Source organism: Ogataea angusta, assembly GCF_019207475.1.
Source record: "Ogataea angusta isolate 61-244 chromosome Unknown 61-244_NODE_5_length_850226_cov_91.758892, whole genome shotgun sequence".
Classification (NCBI taxonomy): domain Eukaryota; kingdom Fungi; phylum Ascomycota; class Pichiomycetes; order Pichiales; family Pichiaceae; genus Ogataea; species Ogataea angusta.
Genome location: NW_025065219.1, coordinates 426,691 through 442,125, shown reverse-complemented (window position 1 = coordinate 442,125; position 15,435 = coordinate 426,691). Strand labels below are relative to the sequence as shown.

At 47.1% G+C, this 15,435-nt stretch overlaps 11 protein-coding genes across 11 annotated transcripts; 2 read left to right on the top strand and 9 right to left on the bottom strand.

Annotated features, from left to right (window-relative positions):
* Positions 1-83: 83 nt before the first annotated feature.
* KL928_002792 (uncharacterized protein) lies at positions 84-749 on the bottom strand (the record flags this gene model as incomplete). Its single annotated transcript, XM_043203307.1, has 2 exons — positions 84-447; positions 508-749. 2 exons carry the CDS (start codon positions 747-749, stop codon positions 84-86), a joined length of 606 nt encoding a protein of 201 aa, XP_043059946.1.
* A 116-nt stretch (positions 750-865) lies between these two features.
* Positions 866-1,894, bottom strand: KL928_002791 (uncharacterized protein; the record flags this gene model as incomplete). The annotated part of the gene is made up of 1 exon (XM_043203306.1): positions 866-1,894. One exon carries the CDS (start codon positions 1,892-1,894, stop codon positions 866-868), a length of 1,029 nt encoding a protein of 342 aa, XP_043059945.1.
* A 92-nt stretch (positions 1,895-1,986) lies between these two features.
* KL928_002790 (uncharacterized protein) lies at positions 1,987-2,637 on the bottom strand (the record flags this gene model as incomplete). The annotated part of the gene is made up of 1 exon (XM_043203305.1): positions 1,987-2,637. One exon carries the CDS (start codon positions 2,635-2,637, stop codon positions 1,987-1,989), a length of 651 nt encoding a protein of 216 aa, XP_043059944.1.
* A 223-nt stretch (positions 2,638-2,860) lies between these two features.
* Positions 2,861-4,405, bottom strand: KL928_002789 (uncharacterized protein; the record flags this gene model as incomplete). The annotated part of the gene is made up of 1 exon (XM_043203303.1): positions 2,861-4,405. One exon carries the CDS (start codon positions 4,403-4,405, stop codon positions 2,861-2,863), a length of 1,545 nt encoding a protein of 514 aa, XP_043059943.1.
* A 106-nt stretch (positions 4,406-4,511) lies between these two features.
* On the bottom strand, positions 4,512-6,128 carry KL928_002788 (uncharacterized protein; the record flags this gene model as incomplete). The annotated part of the gene is made up of 1 exon (XM_043203302.1): positions 4,512-6,128. The coding sequence occupies one exon, from the start codon at positions 6,126-6,128 to the stop codon at positions 4,512-4,514; it is 1,617 nt and encodes a 538-aa protein (XP_043059942.1).
* A 117-nt stretch (positions 6,129-6,245) lies between these two features.
* KL928_002787 (uncharacterized protein) lies at positions 6,246-6,638 on the bottom strand (the record flags this gene model as incomplete). Its single annotated transcript, XM_043203301.1, has 1 exon — positions 6,246-6,638. One exon carries the CDS (start codon positions 6,636-6,638, stop codon positions 6,246-6,248), a length of 393 nt encoding a protein of 130 aa, XP_043059941.1.
* Positions 6,639-6,914: 276 nt separating this feature from the next.
* On the bottom strand, positions 6,915-7,937 carry KL928_002786 (uncharacterized protein; the record flags this gene model as incomplete). The annotated part of the gene is made up of 1 exon (XM_043203300.1): positions 6,915-7,937. One exon carries the CDS (start codon positions 7,935-7,937, stop codon positions 6,915-6,917), a length of 1,023 nt encoding a protein of 340 aa, XP_043059940.1.
* Positions 7,938-8,027: 90 nt separating this feature from the next.
* KL928_002785 (uncharacterized protein) lies at positions 8,028-9,611 on the bottom strand (the record flags this gene model as incomplete). The annotated part of the gene is made up of 1 exon (XM_043203299.1): positions 8,028-9,611. One exon carries the CDS (start codon positions 9,609-9,611, stop codon positions 8,028-8,030), a length of 1,584 nt encoding a protein of 527 aa, XP_043059939.1.
* A 658-nt stretch (positions 9,612-10,269) lies between these two features.
* Positions 10,270-11,019, top strand: KL928_002784 (uncharacterized protein; the record flags this gene model as incomplete). The annotated part of the gene is made up of 1 exon (XM_043203298.1): positions 10,270-11,019. One exon carries the CDS (start codon positions 10,270-10,272, stop codon positions 11,017-11,019), a length of 750 nt encoding a protein of 249 aa, XP_043059938.1.
* Positions 11,020-11,539: 520 nt separating this feature from the next.
* KL928_002783 (uncharacterized protein) lies at positions 11,540-14,455 on the top strand (the record flags this gene model as incomplete). Its single annotated transcript, XM_043203297.1, has 1 exon — positions 11,540-14,455. The coding sequence occupies one exon, from the start codon at positions 11,540-11,542 to the stop codon at positions 14,453-14,455; it is 2,916 nt and encodes a 971-aa protein (XP_043059937.1).
* An 80-nt stretch (positions 14,456-14,535) lies between these two features.
* KL928_002782 (uncharacterized protein) lies at positions 14,536-15,346 on the bottom strand (the record flags this gene model as incomplete). Its single annotated transcript, XM_043203296.1, has 2 exons — positions 14,536-14,692; positions 14,775-15,346. 2 exons carry the CDS (start codon positions 15,344-15,346, stop codon positions 14,536-14,538), a joined length of 729 nt encoding a protein of 242 aa, XP_043059936.1.
* Positions 15,347-15,435: the final 89 nt, after the last annotated feature.

Below are 15,435 nucleotides of genomic sequence, written 5' to 3'. Positions count from 1 at the left end.
GACCTGTTCGAGAAAGACATCTACTCAAAACCGTTTTTTATCACGTGGATAAACACTGCATCGTTCGCGCTCTATCTCATTCCCTACCACTTGTCAAACCATACGGAATACGACCTCGACGCAGAGTATCTACCGCTCACCGTCAAAGAGACGATCCAATTGGCATTCTGGTTCTGCACCCTGTGGTTTCTGTCCAATTTGGTCACAAACGCATCGCTACTATACACCTCTGTGTCCTCGCAGACCATCTTGTCGTCAACGTCGTCGTTCTTCACCATGATAGTTGGTGCGCTGTTCCTGATTGAGCGCATCAATAAAACGAAGCTGGCCTCTATCTTGATGTCGTTTGTCGGCGTTGTTCTTGTCACCCGCAACGATGACCCATCGCCAGCGGAAACCAAACAGTACGTCGTTTTGGGCAATATTCTTGCCTTGTCTGGTGCGTTCCTGTACGGAGTCTACTCAATCTTGCTCAAGCTGAAAATCAAGAACGACAGCAGAATCGACATGAGACTTTTCTTTGGTTTCGTTGGAATCTTCAACCTGCTGTTTCTATGGCCACCGTTAGTTTTGCTGGACAAAATCGGGTACGAGAAGTTCGAGCTCCCGCCAACCTCGTACGTATATTTCGTGGTCATATTCAATTGTGCCATCTCGTTCCTCGCGGATTTCCTCTGGGCCCGTGCCATGCTTCTCACGTCGCCGTTGACAGTCACGCTAGGACTGTCGCTGACGATTCCCTTTGCCATGGTGTGCGACTTCGTGTTTAAACACAAGGTTAACTCAGGGGTGTATATTTTGGGAGCGTTATTTATCTGCTTGTCTTTCTACTTTGTGAACAAAAGCGAAAGCGAGCAGTAGTCGTCTAGAAGATAGGTATATAAAGGTATGTGAATGGATAACCGGGGTCTTTAGCTTTGAACATGCTGGTGAATAAGTTGTAGGTGATGAAGAGCATGGCAGCAAAAAGGAGCATGCCGACAGCCTGGTTTTCCTTTGGGATTCTTGGAATACCTTGGATTAGGAGCCATAGAAGAAGCGAAAATATCATCTGGAACGCTATTGATAGTGTGACCTCCGCCCCTATCATGTTCTGGACTCCGGGGGTCAGATATTTGAGGCTCCCGTCTTTGTCCTTGACCAAGAACGGCACGTTTCTTTGCACAGCAAAGTTCACGCCGGAAAAGCATATGTATATTGCAATGATGCTTAGGACCAGCACTGCTGTTCCATTCTTAATTTTGCCGAGCACCTTCTCTTTTCTAGACCTTAGAACCCTGAACAGAACGAAGAAGCCAGCACAGTACTTCAATGCCAGCACCAGGTCCATTGGCTTGTTGATCACGATTTTTGTTTGGGTGAGCTCGCCCAAAAATGTGGCAAATCGGAGCTCCTGATCCGCCTGCTTAATGGTGTCCGTTATTGGATAGGTGTAGTGCTCGCTCACAATGGACAAGCTCTCTGGCATTGGGATTCTTTTGTCAAACGCATCGTCGCTATCAGCAGGCTTGTATATTAAAGAGGAAATAGGGTATACCCAGAGGTGTGGCACAGTGCTGATGTTGTACTTTTGGAAGTGTGCAATGTTGTCGCTCGCATCGACAGAGAGAAAAAACACTTTCTGGAACGACGGGTTCGATTCATAGAACGAGCGCGCAACTGTTTCGTACACGAGCTGGAAATAACGGCACAGCTGGCATTTCTGGTTTGTCTGTGCCGTCAAGAACGAGACAAGGAAATAATCCTTTTCTCCCTCGAAGAAACTGTCAAACTCGCTTGACTTGACAGGTATGATTCCCGATGGAGTCCGCAACCGCCGCTCCGTGAGCTCCTCGGCACTGAATGCGGCGCGACACGCGGCCACGAAACAGGCCAATGCTAAAACAATCCGCATAACAACAAGAAAAATTATGGTTACTATACAACTGAAATCTAAGTGTACACAAAAATTAAATGAGCCAGCCGATCGACGCGACGTAATAAGTCTTAGCAGATACTAAATTTGCGCAGCACAAAGGTCTCCCCCGCGTCCTTGTCGGTGTACTGTTTGAGATCCAGCGAGCGCGAGCTCGGAACTATATGGGGTCTCGGCGGCGGCGTAAGGAATCTCTGGTTTTCGTTGATCATTGTCACGGAGTCGGATAAGTTAGAGAGATTGCGCTGGTATTGGCAGAGATTAGACTTCAGTTGGCTCCGCAGTTCGGCCACGCTGGACTCGAGTAGTTTGGTCTTGAGGTTGAGCTGCTTTATCAGCTTTTCCTTCTCGCTATTTTCGGCGACCAGTGTTTCCATAGACGAGGCGTTGGACGAAACCGAGTTGGTAGGTGACGTAGGGTCCACCACTATGGCTGCTTTCTGTTTGTAGAGGGTCTCCATGTATTCGAGCTCGTCGATGAGCTTGAGTATCATGAACTTCTGCTTTGTCACTTGTTCCTTGAGCATTTTGTTTTCGGCCGCCAGGTCGTCGTCTCTCTTTTCTTCGGCATCCTCTGGAAACGCGTCCACGGAAGGAGACTTTGGGGACAGGAAGGTTTTGGACCTGCGGACGATTCGCGTTTTGGACCTCGAAAACAGACTAAACGTTGACTTCTTGTTCTCCAGGTTCATTTGCGACTTAAATGAATTGCGCGACAGCATCTCAGCGAATATATAAACAAGAGTGGTGAGAAGACTGGCACGATATGGAAATAAACTAAAAAAGGCAATGCATCGCCCGAATAATATTTCGTGCAGCACAATCTAACAATCACAATAAGCATCATATTTATCCGCCGCATTGTTGACGCGCAGTGCTAAACTCTAAAAATCGCTAGAGCGAGAATGTTGTGGTGTTTACATGATACTTCAACTGTACGTTTGTTTACTTGGATTCTAAATACAGGGATCGGCTGTAATACAGATTAGGATGCGTGATCGACGTTTCGTCCACCGTGTCGCCGTTCTTCAGCATTGTGTCGATCTTTTCTCTGTGCACCAGCTCGAACACCTTGGTGCACGCAACCTGGTACTCGCCCCTGTCGCTGAGCTCCAAAACGTCATCTAGCCGGGCACCCTGGTCCAGGCCCATCTTCTGCAGCTGGTCGGCCAGTTGATCGCGGTGCAGGTCCCTGTACGGACACCCGTGGTACTCGTTCTTACTTGGACGCGGCTTGCTCAGGATAGTGCGACAGTCCCACGGCTTGTAGTTGATGCGTCCACCTTCCAGACCGTAGTTGTGTCTGAAAGTGTATTTGTACTCCTTGTTGAACCTCTCGATCGACATCGACCCCGGCCCGGACGTGAACTGCATCTGCCAGAACCGCAGTGCTTCCTCTGCACTCAGCCCAATGCCCTTCAGAAACAGTGACAGTTGCTGTCTGCCTTGGTATTTCAGGTGATGGTCGGCCATAACGCCCTGCATAAGCCGATTCATGCACAGCGGCATATGTTTCGTCAGACTAGGAACGCTCTCCGCACTCACCGACCCGTCGTTTGTCTCAGAGCCGACAAGTTCCGAGTGGTAGTCCATCGAGGCGTACCCGCGCGAGAGGTTGTTGAGTACTGGGATGAGCCGGTCATCCTCGTCCAGCGTCGGAAGAGCACGCATCGTGACATTGAGCTGCTCTGCGAGATGTTTGCTGAACTCGGTCAAAATCAGCGACAGTTGCTGGAACTGTGCGACGAACGCCTTACCGCGGCGCAGAAACGACTGTCTGGTGGAGACTAGCTCCGGGACAAACTCAAACGGGATCTTGTAGAATTTCTCCGCTGCCAGAAACGCCCTCACCTGTTCCTCTGTCACCTTCTTCGTGCGCTGGTATTCCACGGTCTGCGTCAAAATCGACCGCGCCGTGTTGTAGCAACAGGCCATCAACTCGCTCTGAAACTCCTGTTTTTCCTCCTCAGACACGGTCTCCCACGGCAGATCGAGAGACGCGACAAAATCCTTCTGCTCCTGAATCGACATCATATTGAATCTGAGTCTGAACAGCAAGGTTTCGGCGCGTATAAAGCGCGTTCTGAGCTCTTCGGAGCGACAGAATGCCAGTCGGAGAATGAAATGCGAGTAATGGTCCTTCTTGCGCTCTAAATACAGAGACGTCGACTCTCTGTTGGGTAAATTCATGGGCAACAGCTTGGACAACAGCGGTTTCATGATGATTTCAATATCTTTGAACGACTTGCCTCTGCTAACACACGACTCAAGCTCCAGAACAACCTTCAGTCGGTCAATCGCCCAGGTCTCAAACTCCTCCAGCGTGATCTCCTCAAAGGGAGGCACTTTGTAGAAGGACAGCCGGTGGGGATATATAGAAAGGTCGTCTTTGAACCCTTTGCTGCCCAGACGACGGTACCCGGGCTCGCCAGCCTGGATCTCATCGAAGTTACGGCGTCCGTCTGTTCTCCGCTTGACTTTTCTAAACATTGGGGAGCGTGTTTTAAAATTGAAAGACGCGTTTTTAACTTCCCTGCACAGCCGTAAGCATAAAAATATATAAATGTAGCCTAGAAAAAAAAAACTATGCCCATGCCTAATGTAATCCTGGACCATACTCAAGACAGTATCCAAGCCAGGATCTTCTGATACATGTGGAGTTCCCTCCTGTGTGCGTGTCGGTGCTAGTGCGAATGTCGCTCGTCTTGCTGTATATCGTGCTTGTCGAGAAGGTTGTCTTGACCGAGCTGGGATCGTCCGCCCATTCGTAGCAGCGGCCATACCACGTGCGCTTCAGACATCTTCGTCCAGGAGGATCGGAGGGCGTTGGCAATGGAGAGGAAGCTGTGGTTCTGTATCGGTCGCCAGAATGGTCCACGAATCTCCAGTTGTAGCAGTCGTAACACGGTGGGGACTTGACGCACTCGGCAGTGTCGTTGTAGACCATCAGAACGTCGCTAATGATGGTTCGTATCCTGTGGTTCAGCAGGTTCACGTGCCATCCCAGGTCGTTTACCACGTCGTATACGCACTTCTTTCCCGAATGGCACTGTGTTTCCAATGCGTAACCGGCCAAAGAGCATGTTGACGAGGCACCGTTGCAAACACCCATAAATATAGGGTCTGCAGTATTCCCCACATGCCAAATGTTTTCCATCTCCTCTGGTAGCCCAGGTGGCATTGGTAGATGCAATCTGCGAGTGGCCAGTAATTCTCCCACGGCTTCGAAAGAAACAGCAGGAAGGCCAAACGTGCGGCCAAGAAGCGCACTCAGCGAGCCTCCTAATGAATGTCCCGTCACCCATATCTCCGACTCCGGATACATGTGTGTCACGTTGCGATAAATGTCTAGAACTGCTTTGTAGTACCTGTCTGGTCGCCTCAGTTCCTGTTCCAGACAGTTTTGGTTACAAGTGTACGACTCTTCGTAGCAGTCGCATACCGTTTTCCATAGAGACGACACTCTCGCGCAACAGCAAGAAAAAAGAAGGTTGTCGTTTGTCTTATCCTGCTCAACTGTCTGGCCGTCTCCTCCGGTGTTCAAACCCGCAGCCGATGTGCCTTTGATTGATATTATCACAATTGTTTCTTCTGGATCGGTGAAAACATGACCTCTCACACCTCCATTTTCCCATCCAAAACGCTCCGACTCGTTGTACTTTTCACCCACGTCATTCCAGTCGGCGTCAGTAGGAAGGCCAACATAGGCGTCCGAGGACATCAGGGCCAAACTGATGATCGTTTCCTTATCGCTCATATTTGGAATCAAGAGAGATTCTTGCTGCCAATCAAACTCAATCATCCGCGAAGCAGGGCCGTTCTCCAGTGCAAAGTCGAGATACGACTCCACAAAGTCGGGCGACCGATCCGCTAATCTGATTGTTTGTCCCTTCGTATGTCTGATCACAAGCTCTTGTTCAAAAGGAGAGACATCAAATAAATCCATATCCTCGATGTGTGCCACCTGGGGCTGGGCAGAATTGTAAGTGCTCAAAAACTCGTCATTAATATCCAGTCTTTTGTGGGTCCTGCCATCTGCAGCGTTGTGAAATATATGTTTGATCTTGAAGGCTGATGGGGTAGAGGTAGAAGACACTTGGACTGGGCCTGGACGAGGAATATATACCGCCATCGCTTTGTAAAGGACAGTCACCACGACACCTAATACCAGTATCGCCGTTACTGGCCATCTCATAAGGGTAGAGTTTCCCATAGTGGAACTAGATGCAACAATTTGCCGTCAGAAATAATCAGCTAGGAATTTAATCTAGATAAAGCTACATGGTCGGTGTGAGGTGTGATTAATAGATAGTAGCGTTCATTAGTGCACCTAAACGACTTCGGCAAAGGAGGCGTCTAGTGGCTTCTCCATAAAAACTGCATGGGGCAGGACAACTGCAGCACTCGCGGTCGCAAGCCAGATCAACGTGGTGAACGGGTTGGCCACGAAAAGCAGCGGTAGATTGATCAGCAACAGAGTGGAGTAGATTGCTGATTTGCTTAGCTTGAAACTTCTGAACTGAAGCTCGTCCGAGTTCTTGAACAGTAGCTGTGTCAAGTAGACAACAAGCGTGTCGGCTGCCAGAATAAAAAACAGTAAAAGGTTGGTCAGAATGCAGTAGCAACAGATGATGGCTGTGATGAGGATGTAGTTTGAACTAAAGTATGTCAGGTTGAAATTCACCCTTTGCTGAACCTCGAATATGCCGCTTGGCTTGCTCATTCTTCTGAAGTCGAAAAAGTCTTGTGGACTTCTGAGCGACCGAAGTCGGCTTTGGAAAGACGATGTCGTATCAGTCTGATAGTCAGTATTATTTAGGTGCCATAACGATGGAAAAGTCTTACCTTCAGCTTGTCAAAGTCAAAATTCGTGGTGAAAGAGCTGAATTGCGCAGGTACAAACGAACTCATGGCGCTCCTAGTCGTGTCTGTTTTTTTTTTCTCCTCGATTTATTTTTCCACCGTGATTTCTTCAAATCTGAAGGGTGCACGACTCATGTCAGCCCAAATTCTGTGTGTTTCCGCTTCCTCTCGGGTTGTTGTCGGTGAACTCGTCCCATTCGCGGTTCTTGTACGTTAGTCTATCAACATCTTCTTCGTTATCCTCGTCGAATTCTTTTTCCGGCAAGGATTCCTTGACCATGCCACCATTTGCCAATTCTTGGTCCACAAGCTCTTCCACGGTCATTGTGGGCAGCACCTGGCCCGTTCCAAATACCTTTTTCTGTACCTGGTCTCGTGTCGATGGCACGATCGTGAAGGGCCGCAAAACCTTGCCATCCTTCGACAGTATTGGATTAGTTAGAGACTCCAGTTTATCCGTGTACGTCTCGTCAAATTTCTTCTGTCTCTCTCTCACATCCGGCTCCTGAACTGGCTCAATTGGACGAACAGGCATGTTGGCAAGAACCTCGAGCTCCATCAGATTTGACTCAATGCTCTGGAACGACTTTAGGGCGAAAAACTTGAGCTGGTCTAGATAGACTTGTCTCACTACTTCATCGTCCAAATTATGGAAATCTGACGACTCGAGGATCTTGAGCTTCTCTTTGAGCTCTTTCTCCCGTTTGAACTCGTCGATCTTGCTTTGTCTTCTGGTTACAGGATCCTTGGAGCGCAACTCGTCGATTTGCGGGTCATACGATGTTTTTATCGCGTCCAGTTTTGCTCGCTGCCCTTTGTCTAATATTCCATAGTTTTCCAAGGTGCATAGGAACTGCAAATACAAGTTATTGCAGGTCTTGAGAGTGGATGCCCTGTTAACGACGGTGTTTACAAGCACCTGTGCGATGTAGAAATCAATTGCTAAGTAGCGCAAGTCGCCTGTGCTCACCTCATCAATGTCCTCATTCACACTGAATAGTGCCATTTGTTGGACGGACTTCTTAACCGAATTCAGCACATCGAGGACATTTTTCAGCTCTTCCTTGTATTCTGCAGAATCTCTTCGCAAGCTCACGCTGTCAAGTTTTTCCACAAGCTGCAAAGCCTCTGTGAATCTCACTGATAGTGGTTTAGACATAATCACCTTAAAATTATTTTTTTCTATAACCTTTATTTGATTCATTCATTAAAACCATTATACAAATTACATCATGAGATCCTATTTTCGTTAGTTAGGTTCCACTTTCAAACGCTTAGCTTCGTTGCCCTGCTGGTGAGCGTGGGAACGTTGCTCTGCGTGTTTCTTAGAGGCATCTCTTTGTTTGACCAGGTCTGTAAGCTCTTCGATACGTCTCTTCAACAAGGCTTCTCTCTGTTTCGAGGCGGCATCCATAGCTTCCAGCTCTGATATCCGTGTTTTGTATAAATCATTCACCAGCTCAAGTTCCGAAATTCTCGTCCGCAGATCCTCTGACGAAGACATGTTCGAATGACTTCTCTGCTCCATCTGTTGCGAATAACCCCTGCTGGCAGGTTTATTATCTGCAGGCATGACCAGTGGTGACATCTTCTGGTTGGAGCTCTGCGTGCCGCCGTTCACTGTAAAGTTCTTGAGCGGAGGCAGCTTCTCGGACCCGTTCGGAACGAATTGAGAGGATGAACTGTTGAGTGAGTATTGAGGGCCAAAACTAGGTGACAGAATCGACTGCAACGGAGTTGGCTGGTGTCCATGATCCAGCGAGGTCAGCTTTGTGGGTCCGAATGGAGGAGTGGCATGGTTATTGAGTTCTGTAGCAGGGGAATAGGGTTTACTGATGTTGGAAATAGATGGTAATTTTTGTGGAGGAGATGAAAGCCTGTTGGACAGTTCGCTGTCGAGTTTCATGCCTGGAATCTTGTCGCTGGAGCTTTGTTGACTCAACGTTTCCAGCGCTCCAGCTGCATGTAGCATGGCCTCTCTGCCCAGATTCTGATTGCTCGACCTTTCTGAGGATTGTGGATGGTTGTATTGCGGAGTTGACACGTTACCAGAACCAGTCGACAACAGCAGCGGCGAAGTGACCTTGGCCAGATTGTTGGCATACTGGGTCGGAGCAGACGCAGGATAATGTAAAGGCTGTACGTTGTTCTGGTTTTTGTTGAGCCATGGGTTTGTGGATGAGTACGAGTACTGGTTACCTGGAGATTGCTGTCCATTTGAGTCCTGTTGATTGCGAGGCAAAAGTGGCAAGATCACCGGAGACTTGATATCAGCCTGTGCATTCGATCCGTTGGTTGTGGAATTCAAAATTGGAGACGACTCTTTGGATTGGCCACTTTGTGTTTTCGTATTCGGTTTGTACTGTTTTGGAGAAAACTTAGTGACCTTGCCATTTGAAGACGAGTCCTTAGCCTTGAGTTCAGGAGTGTTCGGGTTCGACTTTGAGTTGTTGTGTTTGACTCTGTTCCTTGACTTAATCACGTCACTTTTCAAAGAGATGGGCCGAGGACGGCCGTGGAGCTTGAGGAACAGACCACAAGCATTGCACAGCACCTGACCTGTTTCGTCTCTTCTCCATAATGGAGTGGTCTGAGTTTTACAGTTCTTGCACGTGGGCGTAGACATGTTTTGTTTGGTAGTAGTGGCACCGTTGCTCTGAGTGGTGGTTGTTGTCTTAGCGTTGGGATGTAGCGGGTCGGAGCCGGATGGTGGCGAGCCCTCTGTTCCTGGGGATGTGGAGGAGTAGTGAGTGGAGTCCAGCGAGCTGTGTTTGACAGCGGTTGGTGACGATGGAGTAAACTTTGGCTTCAACAAGGAAATGTTGTGCGACATGGTGGTAAAATCGTAATTGAAACTAACGAAAGCCCACCAATTTGTGAATCAAAACAGTCCAATAAAAAAACTTCGTAAGAGTTGCAATGTAGCTGATTATTAGTTTAATAACCGCACAGGAGCTTCAAACTAGCTGATATATAGTACAAAACGTCAATTTGGACAAATACGCAAAGTACTTGTTGTCTATCTCTGTTATCTTTTTTTCAGCTGATAAAATATCTTGCGTGAAACGTTGGACGTGAAAAAAATTTTATTGATTTGGTGCACTACCTGAGAAGCAAAGGGATGATTGATGGCATTGTCCAGCCATGGTACAGAGCTGGGAACAGACTACTCCGGTTCTCGGCCAAACAAACACAATCTACTTAATAGGCGGCAGTTTTGCTGTTCCGTCAATTCCGACCGCTACCGGGCACGTATTAGTGTAAAGCTTTATCACCCATATCTTATCAGTGAATGGTCTCTTATCGACCAGAGATGACACGAGAAAAAATTCTTTCAGAGAGAAATAGCCGGCCGGGTAAGATCTGAAAAGCTATCCCTAAATTTGGGCGTCTGTCCTTGACGCCAGCATATTTGTACCCCCAATTTCTCTTCAACTACTTTCTCCATCTTAAGTTTACATCCATAGAATCCGCATTACTCTCTCCACAAAATGGTCTCTTCTTCATTCTTATTCGTCGGCGCTCTTGCCGCTGTCGCACTCGCTGGCCCTGCCCCCGAGAACACAGACTCTCCTAGAAACATTGTTGCCAAAGCCCATCTCGATAGAAAAGACACCAAGGGTATCATTGAGTTCTCCGCAAAGAACGGCACAGTTAAGGTCCATATTGACGTGACTGGACTTCCCGAAGAGGGAGGGCCTTTCTATTATCACATCCACAAAGCTCCAGTTCCAGCAAACGGTAACTGCGAGGCCACGGGTACGCATCTAAATCCTTACAACGCACCGCTTGATGAATGCGATAGCTTTGACGATGACGCCCTTTGCCAGGTCGGAGACCTCTCTGGAAAGCACGGATGGATCAACACCACCTGCTTCGAGGCTACCTACTACGATCCTTATCTCTCGCTGAATCCTAAGAACAAAGCTTACATCATCGGACTTTCTGTCAACCTTCATTTTGCAAACATGACCAAGATCACTTGCGGTACAATTGTCAAGACCAAGGGTAAGTTCAGGAGATACGAGGACGAGTCTTTCGCCCTGGATGGAAGCACGCCATATATTGAGGAGTATTCGAACTCCACAACCAACTCCAGCTCACCTCTCTGGGCTGCTAACTCCACAAACGGCACCCTGACCGCTTTGGAGTCCACTTACTGTGGTGATGCCTACATGTCGAGTGCCGGCTACACTGGGATGCTTGGGGCTGCTCTTGGCATGGCTGCAGCCTTGATCTAGCGCTCAATGATCGACATGAGCACACCGCTAACTACTACGTATTCGTCCTTTGGAGAAGGATAATATATTTCATTTTTTTTAGTTGTGTAGTGCCGACTGCCCCGTGGTATGTACAATCCTGTAAAGTGTTCTAGAAATTTATGGATAATAACACAATTTTTTTTTGTACATATATCCTTAGTTTAGCACTGGAGGAGCAAGCCAAGTTGCTGTATAAATAAATTTGGTGGAAGAGTTCTTGACGATTTACTGAAAATAGGCCATTGACTCTGAACTGAGCATTTGGATTTGTTTATAGCAAAATGACCGTCCTTGTTGCTTCTTTGTAAGTATGCGAAGTATTGCGTTGCTCTAACACGTTCCTAGATTCCTGCCATATACTGTGCATTTCGAGGTCCAAGACAAGGACAAATATGTCAACAATGACACCGAATTCGATGATATTGCTGAACCTATTAAACAGCCAAAAACGAGTGCTTCTGCTAAAGAAAAGAAATTGAAAGATGCTACCAATACAACGATGTCCTTGATAAAAGCTCTCGCGCAGAACTCGTCAGCATCTAATCTGAGCCAAACCGATCTTGTCGACAATAGGATACAGGCGATCTCCGAGGACGACGATGGCGAGACTTCGGTGTCTACTTCGAACACAGACGGGCCAAACCAAAACGTCTCTGTTCAGGAGTTTTTCTTCAACAACCCCAAACAGCCCACGCTGGATGAAATCAGCCAGTTGAAGGAAGTTTCCAAAAACACACCATCAGTCAATGTGTCGACGTCGACGTTCATTCAGCCAAAGTCGAGGGTTAGCACTACAAAAATCACTGTTTCCTCATCGGTGTCGGAGAAGCAAGCAGCAAAAGGTCCGGAGTTGCTACATTCTTCTTTGAAAGTCAACCGCCCCGGACTTTCCTCGCGCCGCTCAAGTTCGCATGTGGCAAAGCATGCTTTGGAGAATCGTTCGGAACGTGAAAAGGACGAGTATCCTCCGGAGCACGAGAACGTATTTCTGCCTGACGAGGGTAAGGTGACGCCATTTGGCGGCTTTTCGAAACCTGATTACCACGATCTTTTCATCAAGAATAATGTTTTTGCTACTGCACCTTGGAGGGTAGTTGAGTTTGATAAGGGAAATGGTAGCTTGAAGAATGCTATTCGCATTGCGGCAGCCTCTGATCCGAAAACTAAATTCCGATGGATAGGTGTTTTGCCCATTCCATCAGATGTGGTTCCACAAACAACCAAAAACAATATAGCAAAAGAACTGAGCGAAAAATACGACTCGTCTGTGGCCTTTGTGGATGATGTCACTTTCCATGGCCACTACACCAGTTTTTCCAAAGAAATCTTATGGCCAATTTTCCACTACCAGATCCCTGACAATCCAAAATCGAATGCTTTTGAGAATCATTCGTGGAAGCACTACGAGAAGCTGAATCGGGCAGTTGCAGACCAAATTGTCTCGCAGTACAAGGAAGGTGATATTGTCTGGGTGCATGACTACCATCTTATGCTCGTTCCTAAAATGATACGTGAAAAGATACCAAACGCCAAAATAGGTTTCTTCTTGCATGTGTCGTTTCCTTCGAGTGAGGTTTTCCGCTGTCTGGCGCAGAGAAACAATATCCTGGAAGGTCTTCTAGGAGCCGACTGCATTTCTTTCCAGACCGAGGAATATGTGAGACATTTTTATCAGACGTGCAACAGACTGCTTCTAGCGGACTTTGATGAGTACGGAATTAGGTACAAAGATAGAGTCGTCAGTGTCAATGGTAATCCTATTGGAATCGATGCGAAATCTCTCAACACAAGATTGCAAAACAATTTATGTCTCAACTGGAGAAAACTAGTCAGAGAGAGATGGGCCGATAAGAAACTAATTGTCAGCAGAGACAAAATCGATAGAATTAGAGGAATCAAAGAGAAACTACTGGCATACGAGCGCTTTTTGAATGATAATCCAGAACGCGTGTCTGATACAATTCTCATCCTCATCTATACAAAGGCCAAGATGGATAAAGATGATGATTTCGAAAGCACAATTTTCAACATTGCCGAAAGAATCAACGCGAAATCAAGCAACATCTCTACCGATCAGCCTGTCACGTTTCTGCACCAGGATATCGAGTTTGAGCAGTACTTGGCGCTCCTGGCAGAGGCAGATTTGTTTATTGTCTCCACCCTCAGAGAAGGAATGAATCTCACGTCTCATGAGTTTGTTGTTGCCTCACAAGAGTCTCATTCGCCCTTGATCATGAGCGAGTTTGTTGGTTCCGCCCAGGTGATGACCGAGGGTCCTCTCCTCACCAATCCATATGATGTCAAGCAGGTGGCAGAAAACATCAAGCTCGGCCTCGAGATGTCTCCAGAGGAGAAACTCCAGAGGTGGAAAAACATGTATGCCACCATTCTCAAACACGACTCCCAGTCGTGGGTGAAACATTGCATTCGCGACATCGAAACAGCTTTTGCAAGCAACCGCAAGGACTGCTCTTCTGAATTGACGCAATTATCCCAGGCACTGTTCAAGGAAAAATACCACGATTTGCCAAATCCAGAGAGCAAACGGTTGTTCATCATCAACCTCGGCAACCTCGTCTCCAAAGTGAATATCCCAGGCTCTTTGATCAATCCTGTTCAACATGAATACATCATGTCAACGCTTTTCAATCTTGCCAATGACCCGAATAATATCGTGTATGTGTTCAGTTTCCTGAAACGGTCCGACTTGCTGCGTAAGTATCGCAGAATTGGCGAGCTTGGTCTCATTGCCGAGAACGGGGGCTACATCAAACTCCCAAACAGCAACGAATGGTTCACTGTGATTGACGAGAACGAGCTGACCTGGATGCCAACGGTCATAGAGGTCATGAACGCTTTGTGCGAAAGACTGCCTGGATCGTTTGTTGAGGTGGAGGAGTGCACTGTTCGCTTCCACACTGAGAACTGTTCCGATGTGGACAGGGACCACAAGCTTAAATTAGTTGGAGAGCTTATTACACACGTGAATGAGTTATACTCTAAAGAATTCAATTTACATGCCAACCTCATCAATGGAATTGTCATTGTGCAAGAAGCTAACTTGATTGTTCGTGCTCTCTCCTTTGTGATGAATCAGAACTCTTTCGATGGCCATTTGAGAAAGATTCCGTCCTCGTCACTTACAAGTCCTGTTTCCCAGCCATCTGACCTGACAATGTCGTTCAAGGATCAACCTCAGCTCAAACACAATCTGGGTTTTGTCATGGCTGCTGGTGGAAACACGCCGGTGGACGAAGAGGTGTTCAACTACTTCAACAGCCTGGAATTCGATATTGAAAACAAGTTCACCATCAGGGTCGGACAGGATCATTCTAACTCGAAGGCAGAGGAGAAATTATCAGGTGTCAATGAGTTATTCAGGATCTTATCCACGGTCATCGCTAACGACAAATGATCATCGTCTGAATCGTTTGTTAGGCTGCTGTCTGCGTGGCGTTCCGTATTTGCTGTTGTCATATAGTTCGTTGATTTCGTCTATAAGGGGTTTATCTTCAATAATGTCAAACTGGTGGAAAGTATCGTAAACGAGATCGAATTCAGTTTTCGATCCATTTTCCCTGTTGATTTGCCAAAGGTTCTCTTTGCCACGTTTCTGTCGTTCTCGATCGGCCTCGATTCGAGCAAGAAGCTGCTTCCGCGTTTTTGTGAATGTGTCCTGCAGGGGCTCTGTCGGAGACTGTATATGGTGCTTGTCTATAAAAAGGCGTTCATACTGAGACTGGCGTCTTTTCTCCAACAGGAACTCCCACGCACAATCTAGCTGGCTATCGATAGACTCCGGAAGCTCTTTTTCTGTGTATAAGGGTGTTTCGTCGAATTGGAGCTGAAGCTCGATCCTATTCCTGTCCATATCAGTGAGCAGGTTAGAGCTGTACTTTGTCTTGTATTCTTTGATATTCTTGAACTTGCATGATTTTGAGATGTTTACCAAGATCGTGTAAGCAGCATGGAGATTGGTTAGCAATCTGGTCTCGCAGGACACAGTATCAGGCTTTGGCGGGAGAATTTTGGTAAGAATAAGTTTCATATCCTTGATAATTGAGGAAATATATGGTTTCTGTGAGTCATGCTGGCAGTATAGAATCAATTCCTCAAGGAATTGGAAGATGTTGATGCGAATATTGAGGTCTGCGGCGTCGAGACTCTCCAAAATAACAGAATAAAGATCGTCTTGAAGTTCCTTGTGTTTTAGCAAAAACTTGGCGCACTGCTGAGCAGCCTGTTTCGATGGCGTGAGCGAGCTCAGCTGTTTGGTTAGATAGACTCTCGCCTCGAAGGAGTCCATGGCCTAGAAGGTTCCGGGTAATGAATAAATATTAGATGTTCTGACACAGCCATTTTCTTCAGGTGAAAAAAAAAAATTTTATTACATTT